This window comes from Phyllosticta capitalensis, assembly GCF_038381095.1.
Source record: "Phyllosticta capitalensis strain CBS 128856 chromosome Unknown BKA78scaffold_10, whole genome shotgun sequence".
Taxonomy (NCBI): Eukaryota; Fungi; Ascomycota; class Dothideomycetes; order Botryosphaeriales; family Phyllostictaceae; genus Phyllosticta; species Phyllosticta capitalensis.
The window spans coordinates 1,250,846-1,268,280 of record NW_027117448.1 but is presented as its reverse complement, the minus strand read 5'-3'; the positions used below and the strand labels follow the sequence as shown (position 1 = coordinate 1,268,280).

Sequence of the window (17,435 nt, the reverse complement as noted above, 5' to 3'; positions counted from 1 at the left end):
TCCTGGTTGTCCTTTTGATCGTAGCCGTCGCCGCCGAGGTTCTTGTACGGTTGTTGCTTTTCCTGGGGGTCTAGCTCTTTGAAAACGATTTGAAGTGTCCAACAGCCTCGTAGAACGACTCACAAACAAGGTGTCTCATTGATCCGAAAAATTCTAGGCTGCCCTTTGCTCTGTATATCCTGTATCTTCTCTAATAAGACCGTTGGGACCTTAGCCTCACATGCTTTGCAGTTGCCGCCAAAATTACTACGTCTCATCTCATCTTGTTTGTTCTGGAACTTGGGTCAAGAGCTTGCCCTCTTGTATGGCGAGCTTCAGATTGTCGAGCACCAGGATCTCCATATCGTGCTTGAATAATGTTCGTTAGTGCCGAATCCAGTGCGGAAAAGGAATAATGACGTACCTGAGTCTCTATCGTTGCAGTTCCAATGTGCGGCAGTAACACCACATTTTCGTTCTTCAACAAACCAGGGTGGATCTTTGGCTCTTCTTCAAACACGTCCAACCCAGCACTGTAAACCTTGCCATTGTCCAAAGCTTCGACGAGCGCGGCCTCGTCTATCACTGGACCTCTTGCGGTGTTGACAATGACGACACCATCCTTCATGTTGGCAAACTCTGGACGTCCAATGATGTGTCTTGTCGCAGGGGTTAGGCTGAGGTTCACGCTAATGACGTCGGAGGTGCGAATCAGCTCGTCGAAGGAAACGTAGGAAGCGTTTCCGCCAGCCGCCTCCAGCTCCAGCGATAGTCGCGACCGGTTGTGGTACTGAATCTTCATGCCAAACGCAGCGGCGCGCACACCGACGGCTCGTCCTATGCCCCCCATGCCAAGGATTCCGAGCGTCTTTTGACGCGGGTCATGGCCAATTCGAAAGCTCGATCCTCTCCATTGACCTAGGGCAAGTGTCAGAGAGGGCGTCATCTTAACAGGAAAGATTGCGCCAAAACTTGCCTTGTCGTACGGCGGTGAAGGGAATAGTGACGCGTCGAAGAGCTCCAAGCAGAAGGAAAAGGGCAATGTCGGCAGTTGCGTCGTTGACGGCAACGGGCGTGTTGGCGACGGAGATGCCTGATCCGCGTTTAGCCCAAAAGTCGTACCCTGGTTTAAGCTCCCGCATCTCGCTCACCTCTTGCGCTACACGCGCCTACGTCAATGTTGTCGTAGCCTGCGCCGTTGTGGCAGATGTATTTGAGAGACTTTGGAAGCGCGTTTACCAGCTCCGCATCGAAGGGGCCAGTATACTGTAGGCGATTTGATTAGTATGGGCGCAAGTCGGCAAGGTCCGAGGTCCGAAGACACCAAACGTACTTTGGTGGAATCGTTGCTCCTGTAGAGACCGACGACGTTGTCGTACTTTCCGCTGCGGAGGTTTGAGAGGAAGTCGTCGCGAGTGCCGTCGGGAAACTCCTGTATGGGAGGTCAGGGAGTTGGAGTGGGAGTTTTTGGCGTCGAACTGACCAGCAATCCGACCAATGAATTGAGCTCTTCCCACTCGCGTCTTGCGTGAACAAGATCGCCAATGAGTAGAGCTTGCTTCCCAGACGACATGGCGGGTTGGTGAGGGTGGAGAGGTGTTGGAGAGGTGTGAGAGGGAGTATGTTGAACAGATCAAGTCGGGGAATTGAATGGTATTTGAGCAGCCATGTTCCTGTCACCACGCGGGTAAACAATCGTGAAAGAGGGCATGGATCGGTTCATAGCTTGGCCGGGTCAGGCACGGCAGTACTCTGTAGCGGGAGGACGTGTGACGTGCTGCGGGTCCATTTTCAAAAGCCGGCGGGCGGCGCTCCGCTCACCAAAGCTGGGGAGCTGTGGACCCTGCCCATCACTCACCAACCACCTCTCCTCCGGGATCCACCACCCGAGTCATCCACAACTCCATCACAGAACAACAATTCAGCCGCATTGCGTGGAGTCTCGATTGTCTCGACCAACATCTCTACAGTTCCAATCCTCTTCGCGACCCATGTTGTTTTCACTCCCAAGCGCGCCAAACGCCATTAATCCCACGCTCCATCAACGCTAGCATCCCTACTTGTGGTTGAGTCCTCCAGCCACAATCAGTGATTGTCCGGTTATATACGGCGTCTTGCAAAACATTTCGACGGCATTGGCGACCTGACTTTCGTTAGTCTACGAGTCGGCGAATAGCAGTGGCCAAGATGCGTACCTCTTCCGGCTTTCCAAATCTACCCACGGGAATCGTCTTCTCAATCTCAGGAACAGTCTCGGGAAACAGACCCGTGTCCCCAATCATTGCCGGAGCGACATCGTTGACGGTGATGCCGAACTCGGCCAGCCTGGAGCTCAGGTTCTTCATCATGCCGACCTGACCTCCCTTGCTAGCGGCATAGTGCGCAGCGTTGACGCCAGCGCCGTACGCTGCAATGCTCGATATGAAGATGATGCGCCCCCAGTGTTGATCTCGCATTCCCTCGGAAACGCCCTTGGCCAGCAAAAAGGTCGCGCGCAAGTTTGTCGCAATGGTCAAATCAAATTCCTCGACAGGCACATCCCAGATGTGCGGAAACCTCTTTCCTCGGCCCGCGTTACTGATGAGAATTGACACCGGCTTGCCGTGCGCGCCGGCCGCGTCTTTGCACAACTGCAACGCCTCGTCCGTGGCCAGGTCGGCCTGGTGAGTGGTGATTTTGATGTCCGGGTAGTCTTTCTGGAGCTGGGCCGCGAGCTCTGCAACCGACGCCTTGTTGCTGGAGTAGTGCAGGGCCAGGTCGGTCCCGTATCCTGCGAGCTTCCGCGCGCAAGCACCTCCAATTCTATCCCTGCATCAGCCAAAACCAAATCGGGAGATCAGAACAGAGGGTGTTTACCCTCCAGACGCGCCCGTCACCAGCGCAAGACGTCCGTGCAATTCGTTTGGAGGAGACATGCCGTTGTTGAGGGAGTGCAATGGTTGGGGACTCATGATGGCAGTACCGTCGTCCTGTATTTCAACTTTGGATCTCAATCCTCTCACGGCGGAGCTCAAGCTCAATCGGGACGTGCGGGCCTAATAAGATGGATCGGGGTGCCGCTGCGGGGTAGAGAATCCGTGCAGCGCCGGGCTCCGTCGGCGAATATCTACTTCTGCTGTCGCGTCGGCCTTTGACTCTCCATCTTCGTCGCCTTTTTCGTTGACAGCATGGACATGCAGCCTCCGCCGCCGACGGTGCCTCCTTCGGAGCCTCTATCCCCAGAAAATGAGCCCGAAAACGAGGCCAAGAGCAAGAGAGTCAACCAGGCCTGTCTGATATGCCGGCGCCGCAAATCCAAATGCCACTTGTGAGTAGCACCATCTGCAGCGCGAGCATCCACTTTCGGGGATTGAAACCTCCACACAAAGGCCGACGACATGTCGAACGCCTGACAGAACCCCCATGACGTTTGCCAATCCCATGCCGACGGTCCTGCATCCGCTTAGATCAATGCCATTGTCTTGTATCCCGTTGGCGTTTGTGTCGAGGCTTGTTTCATTTGCTGTTCCCGGTTGATTCGTTGGCTTCTTCCAAAGTAGCAAAACTTAACAACAAACTTAGGGACTATAAGGACGGCAAGGCACAATTACCTTGCCAACGCTGTAAGCGCGAAAGTCTGGAATGCGTTCTCGGAGGATCCAACCGCGGAGGCCGCCGAGTGAGAAAGAAACCGCTGCCACAGATTGGAGAAGCACATCAAGCATCATCTGGAGTCTTTTCAGTGCCACCGCCCCCTCCACCCCCTGCCGCCGGCGACAGCAGCAGCAGTGTGGGATTCCACGGCCTCGGGACCATTGGCACAACGACAAACGGTTCGCCGACGGAACAGCGCCTCAACTTTAGGACCATTGAGACCAATAATGCTAGACCGCCACCACCTCAAGAGACGGCACCTCAATCCGCAGGAACCAACCCCATGGAGTTTGACAATTTGCAGAACCCCTCGGACGCGCTGGGCATCCTAGCCCGCGTGGCCGAGGAGGACACTCCTGTCGCGGCGCAGGACTCGACGCCCATGAGGGCCATGTTGCCAGAAACAACCCCCAGGTCCTCGTACCGGCTGCTGGCAGAAGGCAAGCTAACGTTGAATGACATGCTGCAGCTCATCCAGAGATATCGCACATGCTACCACCCATACTTTCCGCTCGCGCCGCCCCACGCGTTTGACGTTTCTAACCTCATCGAGTTTGCCCACAAGGAACCGCATCTGCTGACGGCGATTCTCGTCATTGCGACCAAAGACCTTGGCGAGGAGATGCACTTGTACGAGTCGACGTCCGAGTACATGAAGACTCTCATGTCGGACCTGGCGGCCGGAGGCAACGGCGGAGTCGAGGCCGTAGAAGCGTTGCTGCTACTTGCCGAGTGGGCACCGTTCACACAGAGGGTGCATGTGGGCAAAATCGGAAAAGGGGAGGAGGATAGAGAGGCGTGGAACTCGTCCGGGCTGGCCATACGACTCGCATATTACATGGGCCTGGAGAGATACTCGTTCAAAATCATCAACGACGGAAAGGACCCGCAGTTTAATCGCAAACTGCTTGTTTGGACAGGTGAGTCGTGTTGGGAGCTCTGTGTGCCGTGTTTGTTCGGAGTCATCTGTTCAGTCCATGTGCCGAATCTGCGTTCGTCTTGCTCAGTGTTGCGGTCCAAAGTGTCTTTTTGTGAATCAACTCGACCATCGCCTTTCCAGTGTTCTGCCTGATTGATTGTACGACGCCCGTATAGTACACTGCTAACGTTGAACAGCATGCTACATAGCAGATCGACAAATATCGGTTCGCATTCCAAACAGACATCCGGCAAGACGCAGCTGACGCGCGGCAGATTCGCATAGGAAAGGCGTTTTGGTCAAGAGGGTAAGTTGTACTGATGTACCCCAAGCATGATGACCAAATTGTCTGACAAGGGACTAGGCCTGGACCACTTACGACACTCCGCCGAGAAAACTACCCGTACTTGTTGCCGCAACGGCCCAACGAGGAGGATTATGCAAGCATTTTTCAGGTACGCGGCGCTCTGGAGCAGGCCCAAATTAATAATCGCCTACTAACACTTGAGCAGGCTACCCTGGAGTTGACGTCGCTTTTTGGCAACGCGCATGATGTCCTGTAGGCGCAGCGTCTCGCTGAGTTGACAGGTCTCAGGACTGACACGAAGACAGATACTCTAATGTCGGGACGAGCTTCCGGTCGAATCTTAGCGGCAGCTACGTCAAGTTTATAGACGACTTTCGAGCGGCGGCGTACGGATGGAAGGCAGTTTGTAAGTGGCAGGGAAAGCGTCGAGGACAAGAGGCTAATGCAACCAGGGGGCTGCTTGAGCTGCTCGCCCAACCTCAAGGCGATGCTGGTCATGAGCTACGACTACCTGCGGCTGTACGTGAATGCGTTTGCGTTTCAAGCAACGGTGCGGCGGGTGCAGGCCAAGCTGGCAGAGGACAAGGCTAGCAGTCCCATCATCCCACAATCGCCGTCGCGCGTCTTTTACAACAACGTGGGGGCAGTGGGCGACGCGCGGTTCATCTTCGAGGCGCTGGATGCGGCCAAGGCGATTTTGACGACGGCCAACAGCTTCATCCCGGCCGAGACAGCGCTACGGTTCATGCCCCTGCGGTTCTACTTGTACCTGGTGTACGGGGCCGTGTTCCTGTTCCGGGCCAAGATTGTGGGCGTGTTTGCAGGCGACGAGGAGCGCCTCATACGACGGCTGATTGACGAGACGATTGAGAAGCTGCAGCGCAGCGCCGTGGGCCCGCAGCACATGGGGGCGCGCTACGCAGAGCTTCTTAAGCTGCTCTGGCAAAAGGCAGACACGCATAAACCGCCGGGGTACATGCGCAGCAGCGGGCACCAGTACCAGCAGTACGGCGAGGGGGGCGTGTCGCAGACGACGCCGGCGCCGTCAGCTTGCAGCGGCAGCGGAGCAGTGGGCGAGAGCCCGCTGGGCGGCAACGACAACGGAGCAACGGCAGAGCAGCTTGGGGACTTTAGCTGGACGGATCTCAACACGATTGGCGAGTTTGCGACGAGCCAAGGACAGCTAACGGACGACGCGCTTTGGAGCGGGTTCCTGCCTTTGGAGGTGGACTTTGCTCAGTGGGATGCAGACATGGGCATGGGGTTCTGAAATGGGAATTAAGGTTGGCTGGACCCTTTTTGCAAGGAGGAGCGGAGGACAGAGTTTGGGGGGGCAGGGCGGAAAGGTGGAGGTGGAGGCCGACAATGGACGTTTGAAGCTGCGGCGACTCGTGCTGCCGGAGAACAAGTGCGGAGAGGGAGCCAATGGGAGGAACGTCATATGTGTGCCATGGCATGGTGTTGGCACGGAGGCGGGGAAGGGAATGCAGTGCAGAGCAGAGGCGCTGACATTGCGACCTCGAGGGTTCGCTGGTGCAGGTACCAAAGTACAGTAAGCGAGCCAATGGCCGTCGGGCTGTAGTAAAAGCGAGGCCGCTGAAAAATCAAGTCGGCTGCATTTGCCCGCATGCGGAAAGGCGTTGCGGCACCACCAAAAGTCGCCATGTCCAGAGGCAAAAATCCAGACGCTCTCTGCTTACAGAATGCGGGGGAACATGGGTGTCTGCGGATGGCTTGCACGCTAGTCGTCATGCTCTTCCTGCCAAACTCACGCTGCTCCTCGCTATAAAAGTCCTGTCCACGCCCCAACTGTTCGATCTTCCGAAAATCCCATTGCAGGCAATCTGAGACTGTCTGACGCCGATCCACTCCACCGTATCACCGCATATCTCACCATGGCTCCCGGCTACCAAGGTACCAAGCCCCAACCACCAACCTTCCCCTCCCCTGGGTCCAAATCTAACACACCATGCCTCCAGCTCACGCCGCCGACGGCCGCAAGAACGGCGACCTCTACCGCGACTACAATGACGACCGCGACGCCACCTCCGAGGACACCCTCTACTGCACTAGCAATGGCGTCCCCTACCCCCACCCTTACGAGACCCAGCGCGTCGGCGAAAACGGCCCTCTGCTGCTTCAAGACTTCCACCTCGTAGACCTGCTCTCCCACTTTGACCGAGAGCGTATCCCCGAGCGTGTCGTCCACGCCAAGGGTAGCGGTGCTCATGGCTTCTACCGCACCACCGACCCCCTTGACGACCTCTCATGCGCCGACATTTTCAAGGCCGGCAAGATGTGCCCCATCACCATCCGCTTCTCGACTGTCGGTGGCGAGTCTGGCTCCCACGACTGTGCCCGCGACCCTCGTGGATTCGCCATCAAGTTCCGCACCGATGAGGGCAACTGGGACATGGTCGCCAACAACACCCCCGTCTTCTTCTTGCGCGACCCAGCCAAGTTCCCCCACTTCATCCACACTCAGAAGCGCGACCCGCAAACCCACCTGTCTGGCGCCGACGACTCGACCATGTTCTGGGACTACCTCTCCCAAAATCCCGAGTCTGTCCACCAGGTCATGATTCTCATGGGTGACCGCGGCATTCCCGACGGCTACCGCTTCATGAACGGATACTCTGGCCACACGATGAAGTTGATCAACAAGAACAACGAGTGGGTCTACGCCCAATTCCACTACAAGAGCAAGCAGGGCATTAGGTTCCTTACCCAGGAGGAGTCTGGCACCAAGTCTGCGGACCACTCTCAGAAGGATCTTTTCTACGCCATCGAGGCTGGCGACTACCCCGGCTGGGACTGCTATGTCCAGACCATGACCCCCAAGCAGGCCGAGGATCTGTGGGAGACGCAGAAGATCAACGTTTTTGACCTGACCCACGTGTGGCCGCAGAAGGACTTCCCCCTGCGCAAGTACGGCGAGATGTTCCTCAACGAAAATGCAAAGAACTACTTCTCCGAAATTGAGCAAGTGTGCTTCAATCCGGCGCACATGCCGCTGGGTGTTGAGCCCTCGGCCGACCCGGTCCTGCAATCGCGCCTCTTCTCGTACCCCGACACTCATCGTCACCGCGTTGGCGTCAACTACCAACAGCTGCCCGTCAACGCACCGCGGGTGCCATACCGCTTCGCCAACTTCCAGCGTGACGGCTCCATGGCCTTTTACAACCAGGGCAGCCGTCCCAACTACCTGTCGTCGATTGAGCCCATCAGCTTCCGCAACCGCTCCATCGACCTCAACAAGGCGCACGGTCACTTCATTGGCGAGGCCGTCACTTTCCTGTCTGAGATCCGCCCCGAGGACTTCAAGGCGCCGCGCGCGCTGTGGGAGCGTGTCTTTGACGATGGTGCCCGCGCACGCCTCATCAAGAACATCAGCGGCCACATGAAGAACTGCCGCAAGGAGGAGATCATCAAGCGCCAAATCGCCATCTTCCGCGAGGTCCACGAGGACATTGCTGCCGGCCTGGAGAAGGCCACGGGCATCAAGGGCTACGCCGGCATCTCCGGCCTGCGCTTCAACGGCTCCCACAACGGCATGGCCAAGTCGGCGGACCTCCGCGCGGCCAACGGCATGCTGAGCAAGGTCTCGCTCAGCGCGACCAACAATAACGGCGCGCCGGCGAGGGGCACGCACAAGGAGGCGTTGCTCCACGGCAACGGTGTGCAGAATGGAGCATGAACAGGAGGTGGTTGAAGTAAAACGAAGGTTGATACGACGTTGATGCGATGATGCAGACGGGAAATTTCTCTCTTGGGTCGGCTGGCCTTTGTGTTTTGGCGTGTTGTTAGCCTTGTTTTCATCTCTCATTCTCTTCTTCTTTCACCATATCTACCATGCGCTGAATGAGAAATTGTCCTTCTTTCCATCTGTTCCCAAATCTGCGCTGTGCTCACCAACCAATCAACCAACTGTCAATCACAAGCTCTCCTTTCGCCCACTTCCAGCCCACAGCCTACCCACATGTATTCGTTGCCACACACCAACCCACCAACCCACCAAACCACCAACCCATCCACCCGCCTCGGCATCTGCTGCACCGAATCACGCGCCACCACAACCACCACCACCACCACTACCGCTTCCTCCCCACCCACCATCCCCATCCCCAAAAATCTCCTGGTCTACCGAGTGGAGGCTTCTCGGGGTACATGCGTAGACGTCCCTATACTCTCCACCTACCTGCCGAGCCTCCCAGCCGATCGAGTCCACCCTCCAGGCAGCCTACCTAGTACTCCAGCCCATCTGGTCCAACGAGTGAGCGAGCGAGCGCCGCCCAGTCTTCCAGACGCAAGCGATGGAGCGTCGCCACACGCCCGCCGCTACGCTAGTTACACTACGCTACGCCACGCCACGCATGCTTCCATCCCGCCGGACCGCCACACTTCCGTGCTCCTTCTAGTGCACCACCGTAGCACAGTACGGACCACAGAAGCCGCCAATGTCTCGTCTCAGTAGGGCGCTTGTTGTGCGTCATGACTTTCGCTACGCGCTTTTTGGCCCACTGCTTGAGGGCTTCTCCGCGGTGGAGCTACGCTGCGCCGCCACTGGACGGACACGGCGGTTTGAAGTCGTTGTTGTGTTGTGTCTTGGACATTTGGACTGAGTGAGTGGGTGGGTGGCGTTTGCCTTGCTGCAGCCACAGACGTATGTACATACCCACCACCTACTTGCATCGGACAAAGGGCGACACGACGTCATGACCGTTGCGCCTCTTGCGCGAGCGAGCAGTCTAGGCTGGCTGAGGACATCAATCTTTGAGCTCTGCTCTGCTCTGCTCTGCTCGACGCGTCCATGTACCTACACCTGACTGTGTCTTGCCCGTGTGTCCGTCTCCCCATCCGCCCAAGTACCCATCATCCATTGACGTCGAGAGAGACGAAACAAAGCACAGGCATGAAACAGAACCCCCACCAACCGACCAACCCACCAAGGCACGACAACATGCACATAAGCAAGCCGGATAAGACGGGAGACGAGACGAGATGAGATGAGACAATCATCAACGATGAGACAGATGTACGTGCAGAAAGAAAGCCCCCGACTCGCTGGACACGCATCCATGTGTCTCGGTGCGCACGCACGCACGCACGTCACTTCAGGTGGGCTTTGGATTCTCGCTACCGAACTGAAACTGAAATGGCGAGTTGCGTGGGTGGCTGCTTGCTTTCTTTCTTTGACAAGGAGTCTGGCCCGCCTGTGTACCTGGCCGACTGGCCGTACTGCAATGTCTGCCGTGTCTTTCAGCAGGCGTGTTGGAGCTGTGCGACGCGAGGCTGGTCTGGTGTTTGAATGGGCACCAGAGGATTTCAGGTGGTAGGTGTCGTACGTAGGTTCGTGTCAGTAGAAAGGTGGAACTGATGAATGGAGAATCCGTGTGAGGGGTGTCGAGTGCTGAAGCAGGGAGAGATGTTGGACTTGAGAGTCAAGTAGGAGAGCGAATGATGGATATCAGGGGGTTGTGATGGTGGGTAGGGACTGGATGCGAAAGGAACATGGATACTTTGCCGCCAGAACGGCCCCCTTTTGTGCTCCAGCCAACATCACCGCCACCACTCCACACCTCTTCGCAACCGCCGCCAGCAAAAATAGACAAAAGGCAGCCCTGTCTCCAACAATCAGCAGCTCCTCTCACACCTCTCTCCAAAATCCAATCTCATGCTCTTGACTCCCCCCACTCCACATCCCCAAAACCCAGCCAGGGGGTGGGTCCCGCCCAGTCTGGCCCCCCTGTCCAAGCTCTTCCTCCCCACCCAAAACAAATCACACCGTTACAACACGGTCACAAGGGGCAAAACGTTGCGTCCACTGGGACTCGAACCCAGGCAACTTGCTGGCTCCATCGTGCGATGATGGAAGGCAAGTATCATAACCCCTAGACCATGAACGCATGAGGGAGGTGGTTGAGAAGGTGGTATATGATGAAGAAGGGAAATGTATGGAGGGGGGGCCAGCGAGGAAGATGATGGAGGAAAGAAAGATGGATTGTGAGAGGTATGAGTGGGGGTAAGGCAGAGGGAGGCGAGGAATGTGGTTAGGAAATGTCGGGTTGTGGTGTCGAGACGATGATGGACAGAAACTCGCCGACGCGGGAAGCCACACGTGGAAGCTCAAGTAGGGGAACCGACTGCTGCGAATGAGACCAAAAAGACGGTGAAGACGATGAAAAAGCCATTGATATCGTTGCGCGTGCTGTCGCTGGATGCAGATGTACAAATCGTGGTCGTGACGAACTCGAGGCGGGCGTTGGTGGACTGAAGGAGATCGGCGCCGAGCTCGCGTAAGGATCCCGGAGCTGGAGCACAAGCTCAACGCCGCACCGCCAAGGTCAACCAACGAAGCGCAGGACAACCAACCTCATCAGCCTCGTCGCCCATCGCCAATTCTCCGCCACCCGTCAATTCGACAGGAGGCCAATTTGCGCCATGGCAGACTTTATCAACAATCTGCTGGGCACAAAGTCGACGCCCAGCGCGGCGCCTGTCGCCGACCACGACGCCGGTACGTCACGCCGCATGCCGAAGGAAACATCTCGAATCGTGGCCATTGGTTCTAACGCATTGCTTGTCCAGACTTTGCCGACTTTGCTGGCGCCCCCGAGCCCTCGCCGGCATCGATATCAGTGGCGAGCGCGTCGACAGCCGCCGCGGGCGTTGTCGCTGGCGCCACGGACGCTCCCCGAGTCCCGTACACCAAGTGGTACCGGGTGTGGGAGCGGACGCAGCCGTCCGACTTTTACCAAGAGGCCTTCATCTTGCCCTTCATTGTGCTGGTGGTGCTATTGCACGTCTGGGGCACGCGAGCCAACCGGCGCAGAGCCCACGGCTGGGCGAGAGCTCACGCGCCCGTCCTCCAGGAAGAATTTGCCAGCGTCGGGTTTGGAGGCCGCAGGGACAAGAAGCCGCCGACGGTCGAGGATGTCCAGGCGAGCGGGCTGGCGCGGCTCAGCGCCGAGGAAATGGAGGCCGTCGAGCCGGAGAAGCTGGTCAAGGAGGTTGCCCACAACGAGTACCAGTCGTACGCGACGGGCCGTCAAAACATTGCGTTTGTCGACGTCAAGCTGTCCATGCTGAAGCGCTACAACCCGCTGATTCGCTACGGCGAGACTGCCGCCAGCTTCTTCTTCGACAGCGTCTCGTCCCCCGTCGAGCGCATGGAGGCCACTGCCTACACGTTTGATGGCAAGGAGAAGGAGCTGGTGCCTGGCGCGGCCAAGGTCCCCAACTCGAGCTTCGACGGCTTCGTCTTTGCCATTGTCCATAAGGATCTGATGAAGCGCCTTCGCGACGACCGCTACGACCTCTCCCTGACCACCACCAAGGACCACCCCAAGCTGCCCATCTGGTACACCGTCATGAGCGAGTCGGCCGAAATCACTGACGCCTTGCTCACCCCTGAGCTCCTCAAGGTCGTCGAGCAAGCCGGCGACGCCCTCGAAGCCCTCGTCATTTCCGACCAACCCATGGACCGACCCAAGAAGTGCGTCGCTCCCCACCTCTCCCCTTTCCCACTCTCGACTAACACTCGCAGACTCGACGAAACCAACCCCCGCAAGCGCGTGACGCTCTCCATGACGCTCCCCTCGAGCGGCGACTACAGCGCCACGCTGCCGCTCTTCTCGTACTTCCTGCGGCTGCCGGACCAGCTGGTGTCGGGGGCGCACTTCCGGCCCGAGGCGCTGCGGCGCGTGCGGCAGACGCGCGAGGACGAGCTGCGCAAGCTGCGCAAGCTCGACGACGAGACCCGCGCCGAGGAGCGCAAGCTCGAGGCCGACAAGCAGAAGAAGCTCGAGCGCGAGCGCAAGCTCAAGAACATGAGCGCCGACGACCAGCGCAAGTACCTGGACAAGGAGCGCGAGAAGAACCTGCGCAGGAGCCAGCGCCAGAAGACTATGAAGGCGTAGTGTAGGTGCGCGAGGAGTTGTCGGATGCATGTTGTAGATGTTTTGTGGTGTTGAAGTCAATGGCGCGCCTACGAGTAGCATTCATGCGCGCGCCATGGATGGCTTGTAGTGTCCAAGTCAAGACAGGCGCACGCGTACAAGGAGCAGTCGTGCCGCGCACCATTTGACTTGGGCAAAAATCAGTTAGGTGAAAATTCATGAATTGTAAAGTGCCACTTTTCGCAGCTGAATCTGCGCCAAATAAATCTCTTGCGGACCTCCGAAGAAGTGCTTGCGAGCAGGGTATCCAGCGCCAATCCATCGAAACGTATCCGCAACACTATGCCATGCCATGCTATTCTGCGCTGGAAAAAGGGGTATCCATCCTCGAAACACCAGCCCTGGCGCCGCGGCCATCGGATGCTCCCTATAAATGCGCGCCAACCCTAATTCCAACTCCATTCAGTAAAGAGAGCACCTGTACGTCATGTTAACTCCTTGTGGATACACTAAAAGACATAGAAACATACCAAGCAAACAGACCAGCACATCCCATCTCAACCCAGACGCTCGTGCTTGCGGGACAGCTGACCGTCGCCATCGCCAGCGCCGTCTCCGCCCTCTCCTTCCTCGTCCCTGGCCCGCTTCACAGAGGCGGCAGGCGGCAGCAGAGGAGGGAGAGAGAGCGTCGACGACGCCGACGCGATCGTCGGGGCACGCGAGAACGGTGGTGAGAGCGGGAGCGGCGTCGTGGCAGCAGCAGCAGCAGCAGCAGCCATCTCCTCCCTCCACTCAGCATCAAGCTCCTCGAGCCAAGCCAACGTCTCGTCGGCCGTCGGGGCGCGCACGCGGCGGTCGAGGAGGACGCCGGCCCGCCCGCTTGTGGGCGCCGATGTAGTCGTGTCGCGCCAGCTGGCGTGGCGGCGGCAGCAGAGCGAGTACTTGACGCCGAGGCCGCCGCGGCCGCTGGCCAGGTTGGCGGCGAAGTCGGCCCACGTGTGCGCGAAGATGCCGTGCTTGGAGTCGTCGGGGACCCAGCGGATGGTGATGGGGACGCCGGCGGCGGCGGCGGCCCAGAAGTCGCGGCAGATGGATTGGGGCGTGTCGATGGCGGAGGAGGAGGAGGAGGGGGCGTCGCGGCGGCCGTCCCATTGCTGCAGAGCACAGAGACCGGGCAGGCAGTCGTTGAAGATGACGATCCCGGTTTGGTTGCGGAGGAGGTGCGAGATCGTTTGGACGGCGAGAACGACCGATTTCATCTCGGCCCACTTCGAGAAAATGCCGTCGAGTGAATGGTGGCTGTTGCTGGCATCCCACATGAACTCATTACCTTGGACTCGCCAGGAGACTGCCCATGCGGCTGGACTGTTTAGAGTTGGGCCACAGCTATCAGCATACAGGACAAGAGTGTCGTCTGTGTTTGTGAATCTTTCGCCCATCATGATAGCCAGCCGAACATCAAAGTCATACTCCCAGGTGATGAGTGGAGCCATTGTGTTCGTTCGTCGAGAGTGCCAACCGCCAGGGCACTGAGAAGTGTGCGAGCTGGGTGACTGCGGCGAGCAATTCGTGGCAGCGCAATGATTCAAGCCCCTGAATGATAGACTTGTAGAAGATGAGGGAATTTAATAACTGACTGTAGTGAGCTCTCAGCAAAATGAAGTGGGGTGCGATGCGATGTCCAGTCCTAGAAGATGTCCAGCTTGGATTTCACAACACCATGAAAACATCATGCGCTTAGGTAGTCGACGAAAGCACTGGCCGCGATCTGAGCCAGAATCATTCCCATTGGGGGTTCTCTGCCCTTTCTACACCATGACGGCCGTGCTCTTGAAACTCTACAACTATCCATGCTCTTTCACAGTCATCCTAGAGGTTAAATCGTTCCTGTTGGACACATGAAAAGGAAAGGACATCAGCTGACTTCACGACAGAAGGAAAGTGGATTGATGAGGAGATTGTTCATCATTCAAATCATCTATCCGTAGTCTCATAAAGAGCCGTTTTCGTTCCTCATAGCAAAGCCAGATCGGCAATCGTCAGTGTCGAAGGTCTATCGAATCCCTCCTTCTCAATTCGCCAGTGGTTGATCGCACCGGACCTCTAGGACTCCTCGACAGCCTTGAGAGCATCGAAGAACTCGTTCCAGTGCTTCATGACGTAGATGGCACCGCACTCCTCCTTGAGCATCTTGTACATCTTCTCCTGCTCCTCGCCCTCGTACGGGCCGACGTAGCCGATGAGAGGGATCTTGGCGTTCTTCGCGGCCGTGGCACCGCTGCGGCTGTCCTCGACGGCGACGGACTCGGAAGGCTTGACGCCAATCTGCTCGCAGGCGTACAGGTAGATGGCGGGGTCGGGCTTAGACGTCGGCTTGGGCAGCGAGGTGGCGGCGCTGTAGACGTGATTGGGAGGGAAGTACTGGTCCAAGCCGACCTTGCGGATCGAGGCCTGAACACGGGAGAGAGCAGACGAAGAGACGACAGACAGGCCGTACTTTTTCTCGTCGTACAGCTTCTGGATGACGGGCATGACGCCAACGCAAGGCTCGGCCTTCTTCTCCAGAGTCTCAATGACCTTGCCGAGCTCGCGGTCGACGTAGTTGTTGAACTCGTCCTCGGGCATGGTGAAGCCGTACTTCTTCTGGAGAGAAGTCATCATGCCGCGGAAGTTCTGGCCGACAAAGTCCTTCAAGAGTCCAGGGCCGGTGTAGCGGTCAGAGAAGCCGTACTTTTCGAGAATCTCGTTGGCGAGCTCGGCGCAAGCCTCGAAGGCCAGCTCCTCGGAGAGGACGAGCGTGTTGTCGCAGTCAAAGTGGATTTGCTTGATCTGGCATGGCGAGTGAGGTTAGCGGGGTCAGGCTGAGACGAGGAAGAGCAATTGGAACATACCGCAGGCATTTTGGGCAGATTCTGAAGCTTGGCTCTGAGAGGAATGGTGGTGAGTTTGTGTGAGGAATTGAGCAGGTGGTGAAGAGGAGTGAGGTGTGGAGAAGACTGGGGAATGGAGCAAGCAGGAAGAAAGTCAAGACTGGGGTTTAAGTAGACAGGAGCTCGGGCAACAAGTGACGTAAGCGGGGCACAAGGAACTGGAAGGGGGTGGTCCGAGCGGAGACAGCAGAAGCAGGAACGATGGGTACTGGCAATGAAGATGGAGTTGAACAGGTGTTGAAAAGGGGGAGGTGTAACGAGTCTAAGTAGACATCAGTAGACAGTGTATGTTAGGCTGGCGCTACTCTTGCGTCCGTCTGCCCTTGTCCGCTGCAGAGACGGACCTGTACCCCTGTTGATTGCTGCCGCGCGGGGCTGCCAAACCCACGACACCACCACGCAAATCCCGGCCTCCCACATACATCCCACAGACTTCCCTTCTCCCCGGCATACCGCTTCGCTCTCAACGCTCAACAGCCATGCCCCGAGCCGCAATTGACTGCTGTGAAACCGCGAGACATGTGCGTCTAAGCGCCGTCTGTTGCCCGGCCGCTGCCCGATCCCATCAAAGTGCGACGCACCGCTTCTGCGCCGACGCCCTTCTGGTCGCCAGCGCATCTTTTTTCGTCTCGCTTCTGCCCCTGGTGTTGGGCTGTCGTTTTTCTGAACCGTTGCCGCTGCATGCGCCATCTCTTCTGTGTCAATTTAGCCACGGCTAAGCTCGTTCTCAGGCTCTCAGGCATCTTTCTCAAGCAGCCAGTCTCTGGCCCACGTGCGCGGCGGATTCTGTCCTTTTGTGTCACCCATCCAAGCTCCTTGATGTGCAACTTCTCTCCTTGCTGCAGTCGACATGTCTCTTGCATCAAACCTCCGGTTGAGGTGACGATAAAGTGTGGACAGCCCTCCAAAGCCAAGTCAAAACAGGAAAAGCCGGGTTCCAAAGATGCCCGGTCCAACAACTTTATCTTGACGTCCGAGGTCTACTGGCAAGTTACCGTCAAAATGGAGCAACCAAGCGACCTACATTCTACTTTCATTCCTCTGTTTCCGATGATCTTGCAAGGCCACTCTTCCGGAATCCTGGGGGCAATGACGCACCCAAGTCAATATGGAAGGTTTTGACCTAGAAGGAAAAGTATCCACAAAATGTGAGTTTTTGAAAAGTCTTGACGAAAATCGCCCCCTCATCAAGTGCGTGGGCTTTCCGACCTGAGAAACCACCGACAAATCTCTCGGTTCAAATGGCGCGCCTTGGGACTCTTTTCAAGCCCCGGACTTTGGACGCAGGTGGTTCGAGAACTTCGGCATTCTTCAAGAACTTCGGCACTCTGAACGTGGGGCTCAAAATCACCAGGTCCAAGCCGAAATCCGGGGCAGAAGATGCCGAAATCCACCTTTTATCTGATACCGTTCGTATCGCTTTATCGTGCCCGGTCACCATGTCTTTTTCTGGACTTTGTCCCCCAGGACCCAATGATCTTCTTTCGCGAAGGTCGCTAGAAAATTGGGGTACGCGCGGAGAAGACCTCGTCCAACTCCCCCTACCAATCGTTATCTACAAGAGTGGGCGCGAAAATGAACGAGACAACAACACAACCCTAGTTGCCAAGAGCGTCTAGTATCTGTACGATAGAAAAATGGCCCTATCTGTTCCTTCATATTGACCCACAGAGAGTAGTGCGTAATGGCACTGTCTACAATGAGTAGGTCCATGCGGAGGAGCAGAGGGCAGCATGTATAAGAGGGGTTGTTGAAAGATTGTAATGCAG

At 57.1% G+C, this 17,435-nt stretch overlaps 7 protein-coding genes and 1 non-coding gene across 8 annotated transcripts; 3 read left to right on the top strand and 5 right to left on the bottom strand.

Annotated features, from left to right (window-relative positions):
• Positions 1-81: 81 nt before the first annotated feature.
• On the bottom strand, positions 82-1,793 carry BKA78DRAFT_33081 (uncharacterized protein). Its single transcript, XM_066889816.1, has 6 exons — positions 1,463-1,793; positions 1,313-1,411; positions 1,131-1,245; positions 956-1,072; positions 404-897; positions 82-348 (listed from the first exon to the last, which is right to left on the bottom strand). The coding sequence occupies exons 1-6, from the start codon at positions 1,550-1,552 to the stop codon at positions 259-261; spliced, it is 1,005 nt and encodes a 334-aa protein (XP_066740631.1). The 5' UTR covers positions 1,553-1,793; the 3' UTR covers positions 82-258.
• A 242-nt stretch (positions 1,794-2,035) lies between these two features.
• On the bottom strand, positions 2,036-2,894 carry BKA78DRAFT_256267 (uncharacterized protein; the record flags this gene model as incomplete). The annotated part of the gene is made up of 3 exons (XM_066885072.1): positions 2,036-2,122; positions 2,175-2,781; positions 2,836-2,894. 3 exons carry the CDS (start codon positions 2,892-2,894, stop codon positions 2,036-2,038), a joined length of 753 nt encoding a protein of 250 aa, XP_066740630.1.
• On the top strand, positions 2,792-6,527 carry BKA78DRAFT_33086 (uncharacterized protein). Its single transcript, XM_066889824.1, has 8 exons — positions 2,792-3,286; positions 3,541-4,532; positions 4,729-4,757; positions 4,807-4,838; positions 4,896-4,986; positions 5,044-5,090; positions 5,144-5,244; positions 5,291-6,527. Exons 1-8 carry the CDS (start codon positions 3,147-3,149, stop codon positions 6,106-6,108), a joined length of 2,250 nt encoding a protein of 749 aa, XP_066740629.1. The 5' UTR covers positions 2,792-3,146; the 3' UTR covers positions 6,109-6,527.
• A 206-nt stretch (positions 6,528-6,733) lies between these two features.
• BKA78DRAFT_356140 (CAT1 catalase) lies at positions 6,734-8,535 on the top strand (the record flags this gene model as incomplete). Its single annotated transcript, XM_066892018.1, has 2 exons — positions 6,734-6,752; positions 6,818-8,535. The coding sequence occupies 2 exons, from the start codon at positions 6,734-6,736 to the stop codon at positions 8,533-8,535; spliced, it is 1,737 nt and encodes a 578-aa protein (XP_066740628.1).
• Positions 8,536-10,654: 2,119 nt separating this feature from the next.
• On the bottom strand, positions 10,655-10,744 carry BKA78DRAFT_t158. Its single transcript has one exon. It is a non-coding gene; the product is annotated as a tRNA-Gly (tRNA).
• Positions 10,745-11,191: 447 nt separating this feature from the next.
• On the top strand, positions 11,192-12,980 carry BKA78DRAFT_346625 (DUF1682 domain-containing protein). Its single transcript, XM_066890533.1, has 3 exons — positions 11,192-11,355; positions 11,427-12,333; positions 12,385-12,980. The coding sequence occupies exons 1-3, from the start codon at positions 11,280-11,282 to the stop codon at positions 12,755-12,757; spliced, it is 1,356 nt and encodes a 451-aa protein (XP_066740627.1). The 5' UTR covers positions 11,192-11,279; the 3' UTR covers positions 12,758-12,980.
• BKA78DRAFT_346624 (uncharacterized protein) lies at positions 12,981-14,229 on the bottom strand (the record flags this gene model as incomplete). Its single annotated transcript, XM_066890532.1, has 2 exons — positions 12,981-13,214; positions 13,267-14,229. The coding sequence occupies one exon, from the start codon at positions 14,227-14,229 to the stop codon at positions 13,294-13,296; it is 936 nt and encodes a 311-aa protein (XP_066740626.1). The 3' UTR covers positions 12,981-13,214; positions 13,267-13,293.
• Positions 14,230-14,353: 124 nt separating this feature from the next.
• BKA78DRAFT_287838 (putative HAD superfamily hydrolase) lies at positions 14,354-15,948 on the bottom strand. The gene is made up of 2 exons (XM_066885737.1): positions 15,628-15,948; positions 14,354-15,565 (listed from the first exon to the last, which is right to left on the bottom strand). The coding sequence occupies exons 1-2, from the start codon at positions 15,634-15,636 to the stop codon at positions 14,840-14,842; spliced, it is 735 nt and encodes a 244-aa protein (XP_066740625.1). The 5' UTR covers positions 15,637-15,948; the 3' UTR covers positions 14,354-14,839.
• Between the last annotated feature and the right edge of the window lie 1,487 nt (positions 15,949-17,435).